The sequence below is a fragment of the Podarcis liolepis genome, assembly GCF_965112155.1.
Source record: "Podarcis liolepis genome assembly, chromosome: 7".
NCBI lineage: Eukaryota > Metazoa > Chordata > Lepidosauria > Squamata > Lacertidae > Podarcis > Podarcis liolepis.
Genome location: NC_139561.1, coordinates 54,944,227 through 54,960,649, shown reverse-complemented (window position 1 = coordinate 54,960,649; position 16,423 = coordinate 54,944,227). Strand labels below are relative to the sequence as shown.

General features: G+C 45.4%; 1 protein-coding gene across 4 annotated transcripts in view; it reads left to right on the top strand.

Moving 5' to 3' along the window:
• HYDIN (HYDIN axonemal central pair apparatus protein) overlaps window positions 1-16,423 on the top strand; it is a 132,074-nt gene that overhangs the window by 107,549 nt on the left and 8,102 nt on the right. For all 4 annotated transcript variants that reach the window (XM_083514875.1, XM_083514877.1, XM_083514874.1 and 1 more), the window contains 14 exons: window positions 758-918; window positions 1,197-1,321; window positions 2,294-2,519; window positions 3,242-3,454; window positions 4,603-4,738; window positions 5,760-5,925; window positions 6,408-6,555; window positions 6,944-7,151; window positions 8,599-8,820; window positions 9,039-9,208; window positions 11,138-11,336; window positions 12,337-12,495; window positions 14,340-14,620; window positions 15,299-15,518. In XM_083514875.1, coding sequence (XP_083371001.1) covers window positions 758-918; window positions 1,197-1,321; window positions 2,294-2,519; window positions 3,242-3,454; window positions 4,603-4,738; window positions 5,760-5,925; window positions 6,408-6,555; window positions 6,944-7,151; window positions 8,599-8,820; window positions 9,039-9,208; window positions 11,138-11,336; window positions 12,337-12,495; window positions 14,340-14,620; window positions 15,299-15,518 — 2,634 coding nt within the window. The remainder of the gene's footprint in view (window positions 1-757; window positions 919-1,196; window positions 1,322-2,293; window positions 2,520-3,241; window positions 3,455-4,602; window positions 4,739-5,759; window positions 5,926-6,407; window positions 6,556-6,943; window positions 7,152-8,598; window positions 8,821-9,038; window positions 9,209-11,137; window positions 11,337-12,336; window positions 12,496-14,339; window positions 14,621-15,298; window positions 15,519-16,423) is intronic.

Below are 16,423 nucleotides of genomic sequence, written 5' to 3'. Positions count from 1 at the left end.
AACAGGGGGGTTGCTGTATGTTGCACAGGTTGCACAGCTCAGGATTTGTCACATGACCTGTTGTAGCCTTTTGCTGTTCAGGAGGTTTCTCTGCTGTTTTATTCTTCTGCTTGCTGCCTTGCCAGATATGAACCTCACCTGGCACTTGTTGGGCTCTGGGTTCAGGAGCTGCACTCTCATCTGGAGATGTCAAAGGAAACAAATGCTATTTTCTTCCCAGATCTAATGGGTGATGAAAATGAAGCCTGTCCTTTTGGGATTTACATATTACTTGGAATGAGTTACTTCCTTATCACCTGACCTGTGACGTTGTCCTAATTTGTTTACTTTAACTTCTTCATAAGGTTTCATTTTCTATTTACTTCCTTCCTTTTGTATTAATTTTTCATATGTAACCCAATTTTTACTCATATTTATCCTTTTCACGCTCATCGCTTCTAATGGGGACACCCATCACAGTGTTTCCTTTGCTGAATCTCACTGGCAAAGTGGTCTCTCCTTGTGCCTCCATCCACTTGCTGGTGGTAGTAATGCCCCTAAATACCAGTTACTGGAAACCACAGGAGGGGGAGAGTGCTGTGGCACTTGGTTCCTGCTTGCAGGCTTCCTATTGACCACTGTGAGAACAGGATGCGGGGTTAGATGTGCAACTGACCTGATCCTGAAGAGCTGTTCTTAAGTTCTTAAGGTTGGAAACGAGCCACCTTGTGGTTGCTTCCTATTGTGGCTGCTTCCTATTGTTCTGCTGTTGGTGTAGGTGATTGAGACAGATCCGGAACCTGCTCACACGACTGTGGAAGACAGTGGCCGAGAACTGGAGCTCTGGGTGAGTGCCACTGTGGACTATGCACAATACAAAATGGAAGTGGAGACAGTGAACTTCAAGGACACTTTGCTGTTCCAGACAAGGGTGTACGAGTGAGTAACAAATATGCAGAATCTTGTTCAGAGGCTGCCTTCTATTTTTGTGCCCCCCCCCTTTGTGGAGTCCAGCTTCCCCTACCTTACAGTGTGCTGGACACATATATCTGCATTCCCATGGCTGATTCATGCTTCAGGCCACCTTGTTTTCCCCAAACTTAGTGATGAAGAGGATTTAGTATATGTGACCAGAGCACAGTGACTCCTCTATTTCCTTTGTTCTGAGCCAGACCTCCCAATTTCCTCCTTTTCTCTCTGCCCTCTTGTTCTACCAGTGTGGAGCTGTCTAATACAGGGAACGTGCAGCTAGAATACACCTGGAATGTGATCATGGAGGAGACCGGGAGGGCGGTCAACTTTGCTACTGAGGCTTTGGCAGCCAGCCCAGAAGGTGCAACAGGTAAGCCTTAGTGGGCTTCTCAGGCTCTCCACCGCTTCTCAGGTGCCTTGAGAACATCCTCAGATCCTTCCCTTCTAGCTTGTGGAACATCACACACCCCTGCCTGTTGGCCCTTTCCTCTCATCTTTTTGGATCTTTCAAGACTGTTCATATATTTGCCTGGGACGTTCAAGGCAGGTTGCAACAGGTACAACAGTAGCTGCATCAGCCAGAAGGGAGTTACTTGCCAGGGGATGCTTTCTAGAGAGTTAATGGGGAACTTTTAGCTTGTCTGTATGCTTATTTAAAACATTTCTTTGGCAGTTCACAAGCATATAAATACATTTTCTATTAAAAAAAACCCAGCACATTTGTAGTAAAGTCTTTCCTAACTTCACTACAACATTAAAATGCAATAAATGCATCCAGATTAAGACAATTTTTACAACAGCATCACAACAGAAAAGCAGCACACCACCCCTCCCCAGCTATCACAATATGGATCTCAGCTGCAATGCAACTTCATTTGAATATCTAAGCAGAGAGACAGGTCTATCTGAAAGAAGGCTTTCCTCCACATAACCTAGGCCAAGCTTGCTAAGGACTTGGCCCAGAAGCAAACACACAGGCAGCACAGTTCTTTTAAAAGTGGTGCTTCTTGCTCACAGTCGACCACTCCACTCATTAGTGCCATTTCACTGCCTTCTGTGCAAGCTACAGCTTCCAGGCCAACCCTAAACGTGGCATTTTTGCTCTATGTCTCAAGTGCTTGCTGTTGCCATCACCTCTTCCCCATAACATTCTCTGGAGCATGAAGGACACTGGCCAGGGCAAACTTGCACACCAAGTCCCAGAGATGTTTGCCCTGGTAGATGAGTTCACAACAAGCCATAACGTCCAGATGTGGAAAATAAATGGAAGGTCACAAAATGCTGCTTTGAGTAATGCATTGAGGAGAAGCAGTTGTCTCAGCAAATTCTTCCTTCAACTCAGCTGAAGTTCCATCTGTTGCTTCCATCAAGACCGGGTCCAGCCGACGGTTCAGTCATTTTGAGAGTATGGTGGACAGCCTTTCTTCCTACGTGTCCCCAGCAGCCACTGGAGCCCCCTTCTTCATGGAGCCCAAATGTGGTACCATCCTTCCTAAGAGCTCCAAGACCCTCCAGGTGAAATTCTGTCCTCAGGAAGTGGGAGAGTTTGAGGGCCGCCTACTCTGCAGGTAAGGAGACTTCCCACAAATGCCATCCACAAGTCCTGAGAGAGCAAATCTTCCCGACACTGCAGATGTTGTTACATCTTGCTCTCACCTTGAGTGCTTCCTTACACAGCTGCTGTGGTGTTCGGTGGGAGGCAGGCAGCATGGTCTGTGACTTTCTGTATGACTGCACAGAAATTATAGTCACTATCTTTCTGGCATCAACACTGTCTCTCTGAATCTAGGGGAGGAGGAGCAGTGCAGAGGCAGCAACACAGGTTTCCTCTTACTTCATTGCCCCCTTTTGATGGACTTGGGATGGTGGCGGCTCAAGTGTTCCCATAAATAGGGGGGAAAGGCCTCCAACAACAGAGTTTTGACTCTCCCCAACAGTGCCACAAGTAGTTGAGCCTTATGCAGTGGAGGTCTACACCAGTCAAATGCTGAACTTATCTGAATAGTATGTATATATCTGCTCAGTGGGACAAAATGCGGGTGAAGCTTTTGCTCATGCCTTGGAACGCCAGCAGATGCAAATGTGCATTGACCGTATAATGCTTGGTGAGAAACTGAGTAAAATGGGGATTTGTTAGTCCAGAAAGGGTGGTGATCACTGCCAAAGAGGCAGAAAAATAGCAAGAGAGTTTCCTTGTGGGGAAAAGATGGATCACATGCCATGTGTGAGGTAGGGAGTCCCAGAAATTAATTTTCATATTCCCTGTCAACCTGGGCCTTTTTCCTTTCAGTATTTCTAACCTGAAGCCTGATGAGGAAGGCCCAGTTGTGGCTGTGAAGGCGAAGAGCCTCCTGCCCTACTGTCATTTTGAGCTGGAAGATTCCAATTACATCACTGCGCACAGACGCAACCAAGACTTGCGAGGGCCTGGTGGGATGAGCCTGGATGCCAACACCAAAGTGATTGAATTTACTTCTATAGGAGTGTATGTCAGGAACACCCGGTGAGTATCCAGTCAGTTCTTTGCACTGACTGCTTCATTCAAACACTCATAGGTGTTCTAAGCAGTGACTGGGAACATCCCTTGGGCTTGGGCTTTCAGCCGAGAGAGCTGCTTTCCCTTTGGCAGTGTTGCGTGCCCAGGATGGTGGGGCTGCTGGTGCAGCAGTTTATTCCACGGCTGCGGTTTTGCTATTTCTCCTTCCTGCGTGGCACACCAGCGCCAGTCATGACTCTGGAGAGGGTCTGAAGCAGCTACCTTGGAAGCATTTGCTAACATCTGAAAGTTTTGCATCAGTGCAAAAGCACCTACATAGAAAAAAGAATGTTTATCAGCAGAAAAGCACTAGAGGAATAAGAATATATCCTCAGTAGCTGGATGTTATCACTGCCTCCAAGGACCGTTGAGGAAATAGATGCTATTGAAAAAGATTTGTCAAAATGGATTATTCAACTGGTGTTCCCTCTTCTGATTAATATTATTTGGGTTGTTTTGCTGTATCTTTATTGATGTAATAAATTGGTCTTGTTATTGTTTATGCTTTGGCTTCTGGGAACCTTTACCATTGTTTTTCTTCATATAAAGCATGTCACTTATCTGATAAAAGTCAGGAGGCAGGGATTCAAGCGTGTGAATTTCATAACTTCACCCAATAACTTGAGTTCTGGCTGATAGTGACCCACATGCTGAATTAGTGAATCAGGCACTTTTATTTGCATCCAGGCTTCAAGCTTTTATTGATGTGATCAGTCGACTAATCAACTAAAGTTTATTTGATTCACTGGTGGGGGCTGACTTTTAATCAGTAGCACTCTGAAAATGAAAGCACACTTGCTTATTTTTTATGTGGCTTTGTGATAGGCTTGTAAAGACTTGTAAAGGGAAAGAAAATCAAATGTTAAAAATAGTCTTTCTCTCTAAAATGAGTGATAGCTTTAAGAAATAAATTGTGTTGTACTTCACCACAAAAAAACAAAAACCAAGCACATATCCTTGCACTAGACCTTTGGTGCTATGCAAAAGTGCATAAATGCAATTTGTTACTGAACTGGGTTCTTAAAAGACAGATGAACAATCAACTAGACTCCCCCCCCCCCATTAGCTGACAGCCTAACATGTCTCCGATGTCACTTTTTCCATGTCTTGGGTAGGAGCTTTGCCATCATGAACCCCACCAATGCCACCTACTCTTTCCAGTGGGTCTGTGAGCAGCAGGAGAACAAAGATTATGCTGCCTTCATCTGCTTTACGGAGCGAGGCCAGCTCCGGCCAGAGAAAAAAGTGGAGGTGAGTTGGCAGAGGGAATGCCAAGTTAGGACCACCATTTCTTGCCTGAGTCTTCCTTGGCAAGGTTGTGGCCGCTCCTGGTTGCCTGTTCCTCTTGCAAGTATGGAATTCAGACAAACAAAGGGCGAGACATATATGGATGTGTCATATACATGTACCTTTTCCATGTGCCACTTCTGGTAGTTCTTATTCCAGCAAGCCGACACAGAAGCACATCTATTCTGGTAACAGTATGTGTTTTGAACCCGCATGCATGTCTAGCACTCATGTGTATTCACACACACACTAAAGATAGGTTTAGGATCTTTTGCTGGAGTTATGATATGTGCTTGTTATGTGTTAACCCTTAACCTCATGCCCACAATAACTTCTCACCCCAAGGAATAAAGAAAGCTTGGTTTATTATAGGAAACACAAGTGACAGAATATATAAATATTGCTTCAGACAGCAAAATTACAAGTTAAGCAGGCAGCAACTACTACAGTGCACACTGCCCTTGACCTGAAGAGTGAAAGAGGCCCTGTTTTAAAAGGCCTATGGAAACATGGGTATTACAATTTTGCCAGCAAGACCCACACTAAGAGCAAGAAATGGAAAGGGAAGAATATATCTGGTGTAGGTGGGTTTCCATGAAGCAAGACACAGCGATAACAACAAGAACCTTTATTGACCTACATAACTGTGGAAACAGGGGCAAAGCAACTGCTTATAAAGTGAAGCAGGCCTGTGCTGTTCCTTGAGAGTGCTGAGAAAGAGAGTTCCTCAATGGAGCTATGAAAGCTATTGACTATTGGAAAACCTGGGGTTTTAATAATATTTTTAGTCAGTGCCTCCTAGTAGAGAAGGAAGAGGCTGGCTGCAAAACTGGGGAAGTCCTTAGTGATGGTGTGTGTGTGTGTGTGTGTGTGTTGAAATACTTTTGAAAGCATTGTAGTAAAAGGCAGGGGGAAGGAGGTAGAAAACTGCCACTAGCAAGAGCAGGGCTGTGCCAGAGGTTTCCAGTTGCCTTTTTACCTGTAGGTCATATTTGAATTCATCCCTCAACATCTGGACACCACAGAATCCTTTTGGACTTTCTTAATCCCTGAACACAACCTTTCTGTCCCATTCCTCTTGGTTGGCCACACCACGGACCCTACTGTGTATCTGGAGAGATCCCACCTGAACTTCCGCTCGCTCCTTATTGGTAAGGACAGACATGGGAGGCAGCGCGGGAGGGGGGGGCTGTATCTGTCCATTTCAGTTTCTTATTTTCCCAGTCTGAATATCTATTTGCCATATTTCACACAATTTGTATAAATGTATGGTGCAATCTAATCATATTCTGCAATTTAATTTTAAAACAAATATTCATAAAAATTCTTTAGTATTTTGGTGCACAAAGAAATCAACTTTGCAAGGTGGGAACCAAATGGTATTTCCCTTTAATATATCTATTTTTGTTTATATATTATAGTTAAAAAACTGCATTGACATTGCAAAATTCAGAGACATGTGAATTTTAAATGATAAATGTGTTTCATTTTGTGTAAGTTTTTATTGGGGGGAAAATACATTTTACTCTTAGGCAGTAAAGATTCTGAGTAAATATAATTGGGAAGGCGGTGAGTTCTCTCTAACAAACTGACTCAAACCCTAGCAATCTGTTGCTATTCCTCTCTCGCTAAGGACACGAGGCTCGTGAGAGCATCGACATTATCAACAATGAGAATGAGACCTACAATTTTTCCTTCAGAGAAGGCTCTCGTTTTTCAGAGGGGCGAATCAGCTGTCTAAAACTGCAGCCCATGGAAGGCTCAATCCCACCTCGTTCCAGGTAAAGGAGGTTGTGGAGCTAGATGACAAGTGCCTTGAATGGCACATTCTTGGTACTCAGGGTGTCCCTGTTGATTGGGAGCGAGCCAGACATTCCCTTCATAAGATTCTTGTATTTCTGGTCCCATGGCATCATCTGTAAAGCACTTGTTCTTTGGCCCCCTTCTCCCCTTCACATTCTGCATTGCAGGGAAGGATTTTGGCTACAGGCTTAGCACAAAGCATGCATTGACATACATGCAATTTTCCGCAGGTTTATGAGGGGTTAACTGGTCTTGAAAAGCCCTCAGTGTTGAAAGGGCTCAGCATCTTACAGGATGCAGTTACCCTTGTGACTAGTTTTCTCAGTGCAACCAACCCCAACCAAATGTGTGGTGTTTTCTCACCAGGCTTCCTATTAGCATCTTATTCATGCCTAACCTGGAGGGCGAGGTAAACTTCAACTTGATCTGTGATGTCAAAAGAAAGAGCCAGCCCCTCTGTTTGAACATCAAAGCCACTGGCCACACCATGAATGTGTCTGTGAAGTGTCAGGAAAGTAGTGGTTTGCTTACTGAGCTGGACCCTGACCAGCCACACCGGATCAGCTTTCAAGAGGTGAGAGCCCAGGATTATCTTATCGCTACTTGACTCCAACAAGCATCAACACTTTGCAGAATTTTCCATAGTGATGGCTTGAGAAACAGTGTCTTTAACAGCAAGCTGTGTTGATGGAAACATCCCCAAGCAGATCCCTAAGCATCAGCATTGTGGATTCATTTGTAGGAAAGGTAGGGTCACAAACTGTGAGAGTCCTTGCAGAGATGTACTCTGATGCTCTTTGGCAACACTCCAGGTGGTGACAAATTCCCTTCTCTCTCCCACTTCAGGAGGCTCGTATTATGCATGCAACTTGAGAAAAAAAATAAAACTGAGCTCAGTGGAGCTTAGATCCTAGTGCAGAGGTGGGGCACGGGTGCCATTGGACTCTTAACACCTGAATGGCTTGGGTTACTGACACGATCACCCCTGAGTGCCCTCTCCCACTTCATGGAGCCTGTTTGGCCCCCTGGTATACTCCAGAGCTTAGGGCAAGGAAACAAGCTGGGAGACGGCTTGAACGCAAGTGAAGGAAAGATCCGAATGAACGCAACCGAACACTGGTAAGGGCTCATTATCAAGCCTACCTAGTGGTCGTGAAGGCAGCAAAGAAAGCATACTTTGCTGCCTCCATTGCATCCTCATTATGTCCTCCTGCAGAGCTTTTCCAGGTTGTACAGGGCCTTTTACAGGCTGGCCCAAAGGAGATGGGAGAACCAACGATAGCTCACTGTGACTTGTTTGCAAAGCATTTTGATGATAAAATCACTTGCATCTACCAAGACCTTGACTCTGCTGTTATAGCAGATGAATCTCATGGGGTGTCCAGAGCACTGCTTAGTCCTGTTGTGTTGGATAAGTCGGTAAGGTTTGAGGATGTGGACAAGGTGCTTGGATCAGTCAGGGCAACCACTTGCACTCTAGATCGTTGCTCCTCTTGGCTGATAAAAACCAACAGGGAGAGAACGGTTGGCTGGACCAGGGAGGTGATCAATGCCTCTTTATGAGAGGGGGTGGTCCCTGCCCGTTTGAAGGAGGCAGTGGTAAAACCATTCCTTAAGAAACCTTCCCTGGATTCGGAAAACCGAACTATCGGCCAGTTGCTAATCTCCCTTTCCTGAACAAGGTTCTGGAGCAAGTGATTGCAGACCAGATTCAGGCACTTTTGGAAAAAAACTGATTTTGTGGATCCATTTCAATCGGGGTTTAGGCCCGATTTTGGCACAGAAACTTCTTTGGATGCCCTGTATGATGACCTCTATCCAGAGAGAGACAAGGGAAACATGTCCCTGTTAATTTTTCTCGACCTCTCAGCAGCTTTTGATACCATCGACCATGGTATCCTTCTGGAGTGACTATCCAAACAAGGTGTGGGTGGCACCACTAGCTCAAAGGAAGACAAGCCTATAACAAGCAGTGGTTCTGCAACAGTATTAATGCTGCATCTTCTCTTTGCTCTGGACAGATGCAAGTCAGTGATTATGCTCAGTGCCATTTCTATATTCTGAATACTGGCAAATTCAACTTCAACTTCTCATGGGAACTTGACCTTGCCAAAGCAGTGCAGCAATATTTTGCCATCTCTCCAAATAATGAAGTAGTAGAAGCAGGGGATCGAACAGAGGTCCTGCTGTCCTTCCACCCGCTGAAGCCATGCACCTTAAAAGATGTGGAGCTGAAGCTGCAGGTAAGGAAGACCCAGGGTCGGTGGCGGTGGGTTTCTTCTGTTGTCTGACGAGAAGGTTTCAGATCACCCACTTAATATTTACACCAAGGATATGAAAAAATAAAGCTTAGAACTCCTAGCACAATCAGATATTGTCTTAAAAATAAAATTAGCCAAGTATATATTAGTCTGACAACTAATCTGACCAGTTCTGAGGCAGCCTCTCTCTGTGCTCACAGATCAGCCATGGACCAACATTTACTTGTTTGCTGGAAGGCTCAGCTGTGAATCCCAGCATCCATTTCTCCCTCACCAAAGTGGAGTTTGGAAGCTGCTTCATCTACCAAGGTGGAATGACCGTTTCCAAACGAATCCTGACTGTCACGAATAAGGATGCCAAGGATGCAAGGTAAGCTGGACCAATGATGTGCCTCGCAGACACAGAGCACCATGCCAGATGTGCAGGAGGTAAATTCAGGCGCACAGCACCAGCAGTGGTGTGATGTTGGGCTACAGGCAGAGCAAAGAGCTAGCAGGGTGGAAGGCAAAAGGTGGGAGAATCAGAACCAAGAATCACAGGCAGGGAAGGTCAAATTGACCATTGCTCAGGCAAAGTCCCATGCCTGCCTTGGGAATATATATAGCCCCATCAGCAAAGGGCAAATCAATACGCTACCTAGGTCAGCGGACTCTCCTTAAGAGGCATCACAGCCCTGTCAACTTTTCAATCTGCAGCATCTGTTGGGGTTGCAATTAGAAGATCTCCAGCTGCTTAGATAGGCTTTTTCGGGTGAGCTAGCTGGTATCATTAGTGGTCCCAACCTCCATTTTCTGCCTCACTTGTTGAAGGTAGAAGGCAATTTTAGAAAGTATAAACCTCACCCCTGATGTGGTACCTGACAAATGTGTGATACCCCATTTGCACAGGCACATTAGCAGTCAGGAAGGGATGAATGTGTGACACAACACTTTGGATCATGTCTTCTCTCTCTTTGCCTGCTCCAACTCTGCCCTGGGAGGGGCCCCTTGTGTTCCAGTGCCTTGCCTCAACATTGTCAGTGGAGGCGACAGCGTTGGTTTGTCAAAAGCCCAAAGCACGGTGCAGCTATTAGCCCAAGAAAAAATGCACATAGCAGAAGCACAGAGAGTTGGAACTGACATTAGAGCTGATCATTGTATGGAGAGAGAGAGAGAGAGAGAGAGAGAGAGAGAGGAGAGAGGGAGATTGTGGAGGCAGTGAGAGGGTAAAACAGAGAGCAGTGAAGTTCAACCCCTGTCACACTCATTTGCTTTTTGAAAATGTAGCTTAATAATTCCAAATAAGTGGCATGGATTAAATAGGTGGCATGACACAGGGCAGTTGATACAGAATTAATTACCGTATTTTTCGCCCTATAGGACACACCGTACCATAAGGCGCACCTATTTTGGGGGGGGGAATAAAGGGGGGGAAATTATTTTTCCCCCAGGCGCAGGGCTGGGGTGGGGGAAGCCTGAGCTTCCCCCGACCCCAGTCCCCAGAACAGGCAACTCACCGCAAGCTGTGGGAGCCCGGCGCCGGGCTCCCACAGCTTGCGGAGAGCTGCGCGAAGCCTGGAGAGCGAGAGGGGTCAGTGCACACCGACCCCTCTCGCTCTCCAGGCTTCAGCGAAAGCCTGCATTCGCCCCATAGGACGCACACACATTTCCCCTTCATTTTTGGAGGGGGAAAAGTGCATCCTATAGGGCAAAAAATACGGTAGTTTTACCATCTATATTGGCAACCCTGCTACTTTTAGCTGTCAGTGATACAGATATTATAACCAGAAAGCAAATAATACAGTATACAAATAATTACAACCCCAAGTTAAATAATTAAACAAAATGATGAGGCAGGTTAATAAATAATTAAGTAAATGATTAAGTAAAAGGTTAACTGGGTAGGCAGATCAGCATAGAACATATCAGTAACATGTAAATCAATTAAAATGTGCTGTAAAAAGTATAAATTGTCACATTGTATACATAAAGATTAACCTAAACCTTAAATATAAATTTCTTCTGAGCAACATATAGAACTCTTACAAAACAGGAAAAGAGATAACCTGGCACTCCTTGATATTTATTCCAAAAATCCTTTTTTTCAGTCATATTTGAGGTCCACAAGTCAAACTGTTGGAAATCTGCTCATCTTTCAGAGTCAGAGGCACCTTTTTGGAGAAAGAATCTTTCTGTTTCAAAATGTGGTATCAGTGCCACCTAAGTCTAGAACCTAGTAGGGGCTCAGGCAGGCTTTGTGGCTGGAGAGAATGACCACCACTCTGTAAGGTTGATGATAGTCTCTTCTGCCTCTTCATAGCCTGGAATGCTTGTTCACCAACACAGCTTACCTCGAGGTGGGTTTCCATGCTGAAGTGCTGGGTGCTGGAGGAAAGGCAGAGATTCCAATCACCTTCTATCCCCGCGAGGCCATTTCCTACCATGAGGTCATCACCTTTGAAATCAATGGGGTCTTGCAGCGTAATATTGAGGTCTTCGGGAAGGGCATTGAGATGAAGGTGAGACTGAGTGAGCGTCCTGGACCTCTGGGCTCCACAGCCAGAGAGGCCAAATTAAGACTTCAGCTTTTGTGTCTCTTATAAGATGCAGCTCAAATATGTTACTCTTTAGGCAAATGGGATGTTTTTCTAGGAGCTGCATCTTATTTATCTTTATTGAATTGGCTTCCTTCAGCCTTGCATTTGTTGGGTTTGTAAAGTCAAATCTAAGTTGAAAGCAAGAAAAAGATCCTCCAAACAAGCAGAGGCTGCTTCTCAATTTTTACATCGAGATAGAAGAGTTAGCACTGACATGGTCATTAACTGAGGTGTGCAGAGTGGGGCAGAACCTACAGTGACAGGAAAGTGGTTGCAGACAGGGTAGGAGCAAAGCAACATGGTTGGAACTCTTGAAAGTTCCCTCCCTGGGCTGAATATGAGATTGTTGAATTAGGCACTTCTGAAACAACATTGCATCGCAGTCAGGGATATCCAAAGCTCACACTGGAAGGAGGATAGATGTTCACGACAGGGATGGGGATCATCTGTGCCCCATCCTCCAGCAGCCAGCCGGACCAGTGCTCAAGGACTGCAGGAGCTGTTGCCCAGTACATTCTCCACCTCTGCTTGGTGACATGCTAGGCCAGAGGGAAATGGTGAGGAGTTTGACTTTCCATCACTGAAGGAAATCTGGAGATCTTGGAAGGAGACAGGCATCTGAAAGGAGGCATCTGAGGCATCTGAAAGGAGCATCAGCAGCTTCTTCAGGGCAATCCAGACATCATGAAGGCACAATTTTTTTGAGTTTTTTCTGCTTTCAGCATAATCGCTCACCTGCTGTTTTTTTCCTAAAAGACAATGTTGTTTTCTCATCCTTGAGCCTTTCATGCACTCTCCTGCTGTCATTTTGTCCTCACATCTCATTGTTATATGGACCCTTCATCACACTAGCCTGTGCCATTTTCTTACCTCTTTTTCCTGCTCCATTTCAGTTCCCACTGTGTGTTTTCTTTGCCCACAGATAGAGGTTACAGAACCTCACAACAAAGTGCTGAAATTTGGAGCTGTACCTCCAGGGCACAGTGTGAAGAAGATGGTGACGATAGTGAACCGCAGTGTCACTTTTGTCACCTTCAACCTTAATTTCATGTACTCTGCTTCAGAGTTGCAGGAACAGAAGGTAAGGGTCCCCCCCTCTCCTGCCATGGAACCCCCTGCACCACCAGTCATTCTAACATAAGGGATTGTGTTCTTAATATTGTGAAGCATTTCTAATTTCAGTGGTTTAAACACACACACCCCCGTAGGATTGCATATGCGAAATCGCTGAGAAAGAATTCAGATTAATAAGTAAGGCTACAATCCATTATTAGCTCAGAAAAGTTAAGACTTGGATATTGTTCACCTGACTCTATTTTGAGTGAAGGAAGAAATGCTATTGCATAGCAGAATCATTAACAAAAAATGTCTTACCAGTCAAATTTGGCTTCTGGAACACTGCCAAAGCTAAACCAGACAAACTCTCACCAAAGAGGGCCCTCCCAAACATAATGTATTTTCTGGCTTTCCTCTCCTTTTGACAACACATGGCAAGCCTGGATGGCTTTTGTAGTTGGTTACCTTAGGAGGGGAGAACTCTGGCAAAACTTGGATTCTGCTCCAGTTTGGGCACTTTGAACTGGGTTTGAACAACTTCAGGTATATTTTATGCAGACTAATGTTATAACTTAGTTTTTTCTTCAACTGAACTCCTGTGAAATTATGACTGGTTCTATTAGCCTTGTGATCTAAATGGAACCTCCATGTTCAAGCAGTACCATATGCTGGTGGAAAGCAAGGAAAATGAGAAATATGAGTGGTTTGGTTATTTCTAAAAATGGTTGGCTAGCAGACCAGGCAGCCTGGTCTCTACTGGGGCAATTGAATTGCTACCCATTTATCTGGCAGGACCTTTAACAACTGCATAAGGAGAAATACGAAGCACTGTCTGTCCTACCTAGTAAGGGTGTCAAAGTTTATAACTGAGTTGTTTGTTTGGATATCACATTTCACAGTTATGAAAATTCATACCTATTTTAGATAGAATCCATCTCCCCTCTGAGGTTCAGCCCAGTGTTGACCCTCCTTGACACAACTGCCTCCAATCTAAGATCACCAAATAGCTATGTTTGCATCAGGAAGATTTCATTGGTCCTTTAGACTTTGGATATAGCTATAGCAGTATCCTAGGCATAAGGGCCCCTGGGAGCTTTAGTTCCCAAAGATGTCCTTATTAGCATCGTCAGGATCCATGGGAGCTACTTTTCCCAGTTCCAGAGGGGTAGCCATGCTAGATTGTTGCAGTGAAAAGAACAAAGAGTATTGTGTAATCTTCAAGACTGACACATTTATTATGGCTTAAGCTGAGGTGAACTACAGTCCACTTCATCAGATGCGTGAACTGTTATCCTGAGTTAGAGGTACAGTATATGTTTGACATGTGGAGGAAGTGCAGGGAGGTTAGAGGGAAATGAATTACAGAAAAGCACAGACAATTAGCAGTTGTTGAAAAGACATCCTAGTGTTCTGTGAAGTATGTAGTATCCATGGATCCTGATGGGTCTACTAGGGCACCAAGAGCCATGGAACTACATCTCCCATGAATCTTTGCACTGGGAATAAGGTTAAGTCCTCCAAATTGCAACATTTTGCAAGTGAGTTTGGAAAAAAGTGAAGCCTTGAGGTGGGGGTTCCAGGCCTGTTTATCAGGAACATGAGAGGGTGTTACCTCAGAATGGGACTCAAGTTTAATTTGTTTGAGGTAGGTCCATTCTAAATCAATCCAGGAAGAGCTTGCCCTTCACTAATTACATATTCATAGTGCAAAAGCCATACATTTGCCTGTTATGCAGCTGTTCTGCCAGAGAAAAAAGTGGCAACCTTAGCCACCAAACCTACCAGACTTGCTGGAGAAAAGCAGCCCCTTGGAGTTATGTGGGGCAATGTCTGGTCCAGGGAGTGTTCAGTCCCATCTCTCTTTGACAGATTCTTTCCATGACTCCATGCAATGAAATAACCCTGAAGCCCAAAGAAGGCACATGCCACGTGGAGTTGACTTTTGCCCCGAAGAGCCGCATCCTGCCGTTCAAAGAGGAGGTCCTGCTTGAGTGCCACGGGATCCTGCGCTCCCTCTTTGTGGTGCAAGGCTGCAGCCAGGGCATCGAAGTCAGTCTGGACCAGGATCATGTCCCTTTTGGAGCAGTGGTGCTACGAAGCCAGGCTTCCCGTCGCATCATGATGCAGAACACAGGAGACATCGGCGTGGGGTAAACAGAGAAAGTCTTTCTGGCTGAGTTTCCCTCTCCACCCCACTCCACAATCCTTTATGCTCCACAAGGCTGGTCTTCCTCCCTTCAAGTCCTGGCTTAAGTGGCCATTCACTTGTTCCAGAGGTGTCAAAGGCAAAACAAAACAGAGAGGAAACAGGACAGTAAATCCATGTTCACTGGGCCAGCTTCCGCTGGTAAAATTTTTTGCACGTTTTTGAGTAACCCAGGATTCTGTTAGGGCAATGCCCTTGACTCTCCTTCCAGTCCTGTTATCCTTCCCCCATCACCTCCCACTGTCTTTGTCACTAGGGGGTTGTCGCTGCATCAACCCCTTTTCAGTAATTCCTCTCTGTAGCCCTTCCGTGGTGCACCAACCATCTTCAGAAGGGCTAATCCAAAATGTGTGTTTTCCCAACCCCAATGGAGGGATCTCTAATAGATTGTGTACCTCTAATTCCCTGCATGGCAGCAACTCTCAGCACTAAAGATCAGCAATCTGCAGCCAGTGGGTTTGGTCTTCAGCCTCCCAGGTCGGCCTCCTGTCTTTCTCTTCCAAATGTGCCTCTTGAAATGAAGGCACAAGGAAAGGAAGCATGGAGGAAACGAGAGCAAAGGGGCTTTCTGGGTTGTCCTCCACCTTTCTGCTGAAATGCTTCTTTTTCTTTTTGTGAAAAGATTTAAATGGGACGCCAAGCGCTTCAAGCCAGACTTCTCCATTAGGCCAGTGGAAGGCTACATTTCCCCAGGAACGGACGTCTTCTTTGAAGTGACTTTCCACCCCTGTGAGCAGAGCCAGGACATCTGCTATGAGAACCTCCAATGTCACATCCAAGGCAGAGAACCACTCAAGCTCATGCTCACCGGATGCTGTGTGGGAGTCCCCCAGGTCAAAGAGGTACAAAACCTCCTCAACAGGACTGTTTTTGTGGGATGGCAGGTCTCACATGTGACTAGCCACTCTCTGAAGCTGTATTTGCATATTTGGGCAGAGGATTAATGTGTTTGTATCAGGCTTGGATGTGAAACCTCTGAGATTTGCACTCCCTGAACTACCATGCAAAACTGAAATACAGTTATCCTTCCACCCCCCTCCCCCCATCTGGCCATGTCCCAGCACTCTCCTTTTAGTTGCTCTTTTCTGTTTATTAAAAAATAAAGGTCAGATGTGGGTATTTCCACCCTTGCCATAATAACCTGCAACACACACTTTTTATTTGGCCCTCCAGATGTTTTGGGAATACAATTCCCATCATCCCTGACCACTGGTCCTGTTAGCTAGGGGTGATGGGAGTTGTAGTCCCAAAACATCTGGAGGGCATAGCTGATGGCCATGCATAATGGAAATTGTAGCAGTATTTGGAGGACACCATGTTGTTGCTATCCCTGAATTACCAAATAAGGAGTAATACAGGTGTAGTAACTCAAATGTTTTCAAAATGTCCCCCAGTGATAAAATACCAGTTGCAAATGTTTCTGTGCTTGGGGGAAGATGTGCTTTGTAGGTTCTTGAGCTCTAAGCCAGCCTTCCCCAACTGGGTGCCCTCTAGATGCTGTTGGACTACAACTCACATCATCTTTCGACTTCTGGCTCTACTGACTACAGCTGATTGGAGGTAGAGTCCAGGAACATCTGAGGGCCCAAGGTTAAGTGACTGCAGACTATGAAGGACTGGCAACAACCCCACCACCTCCAGTCCCACCCATTTATTTTTTCTTTGAGATGGTGCACTGGAACTCTTGCTTCCCCAGTGTAATTCCCATCTTCAGTCAACTGCCCTGGAGAGCTTTTTCCTCTTTGTG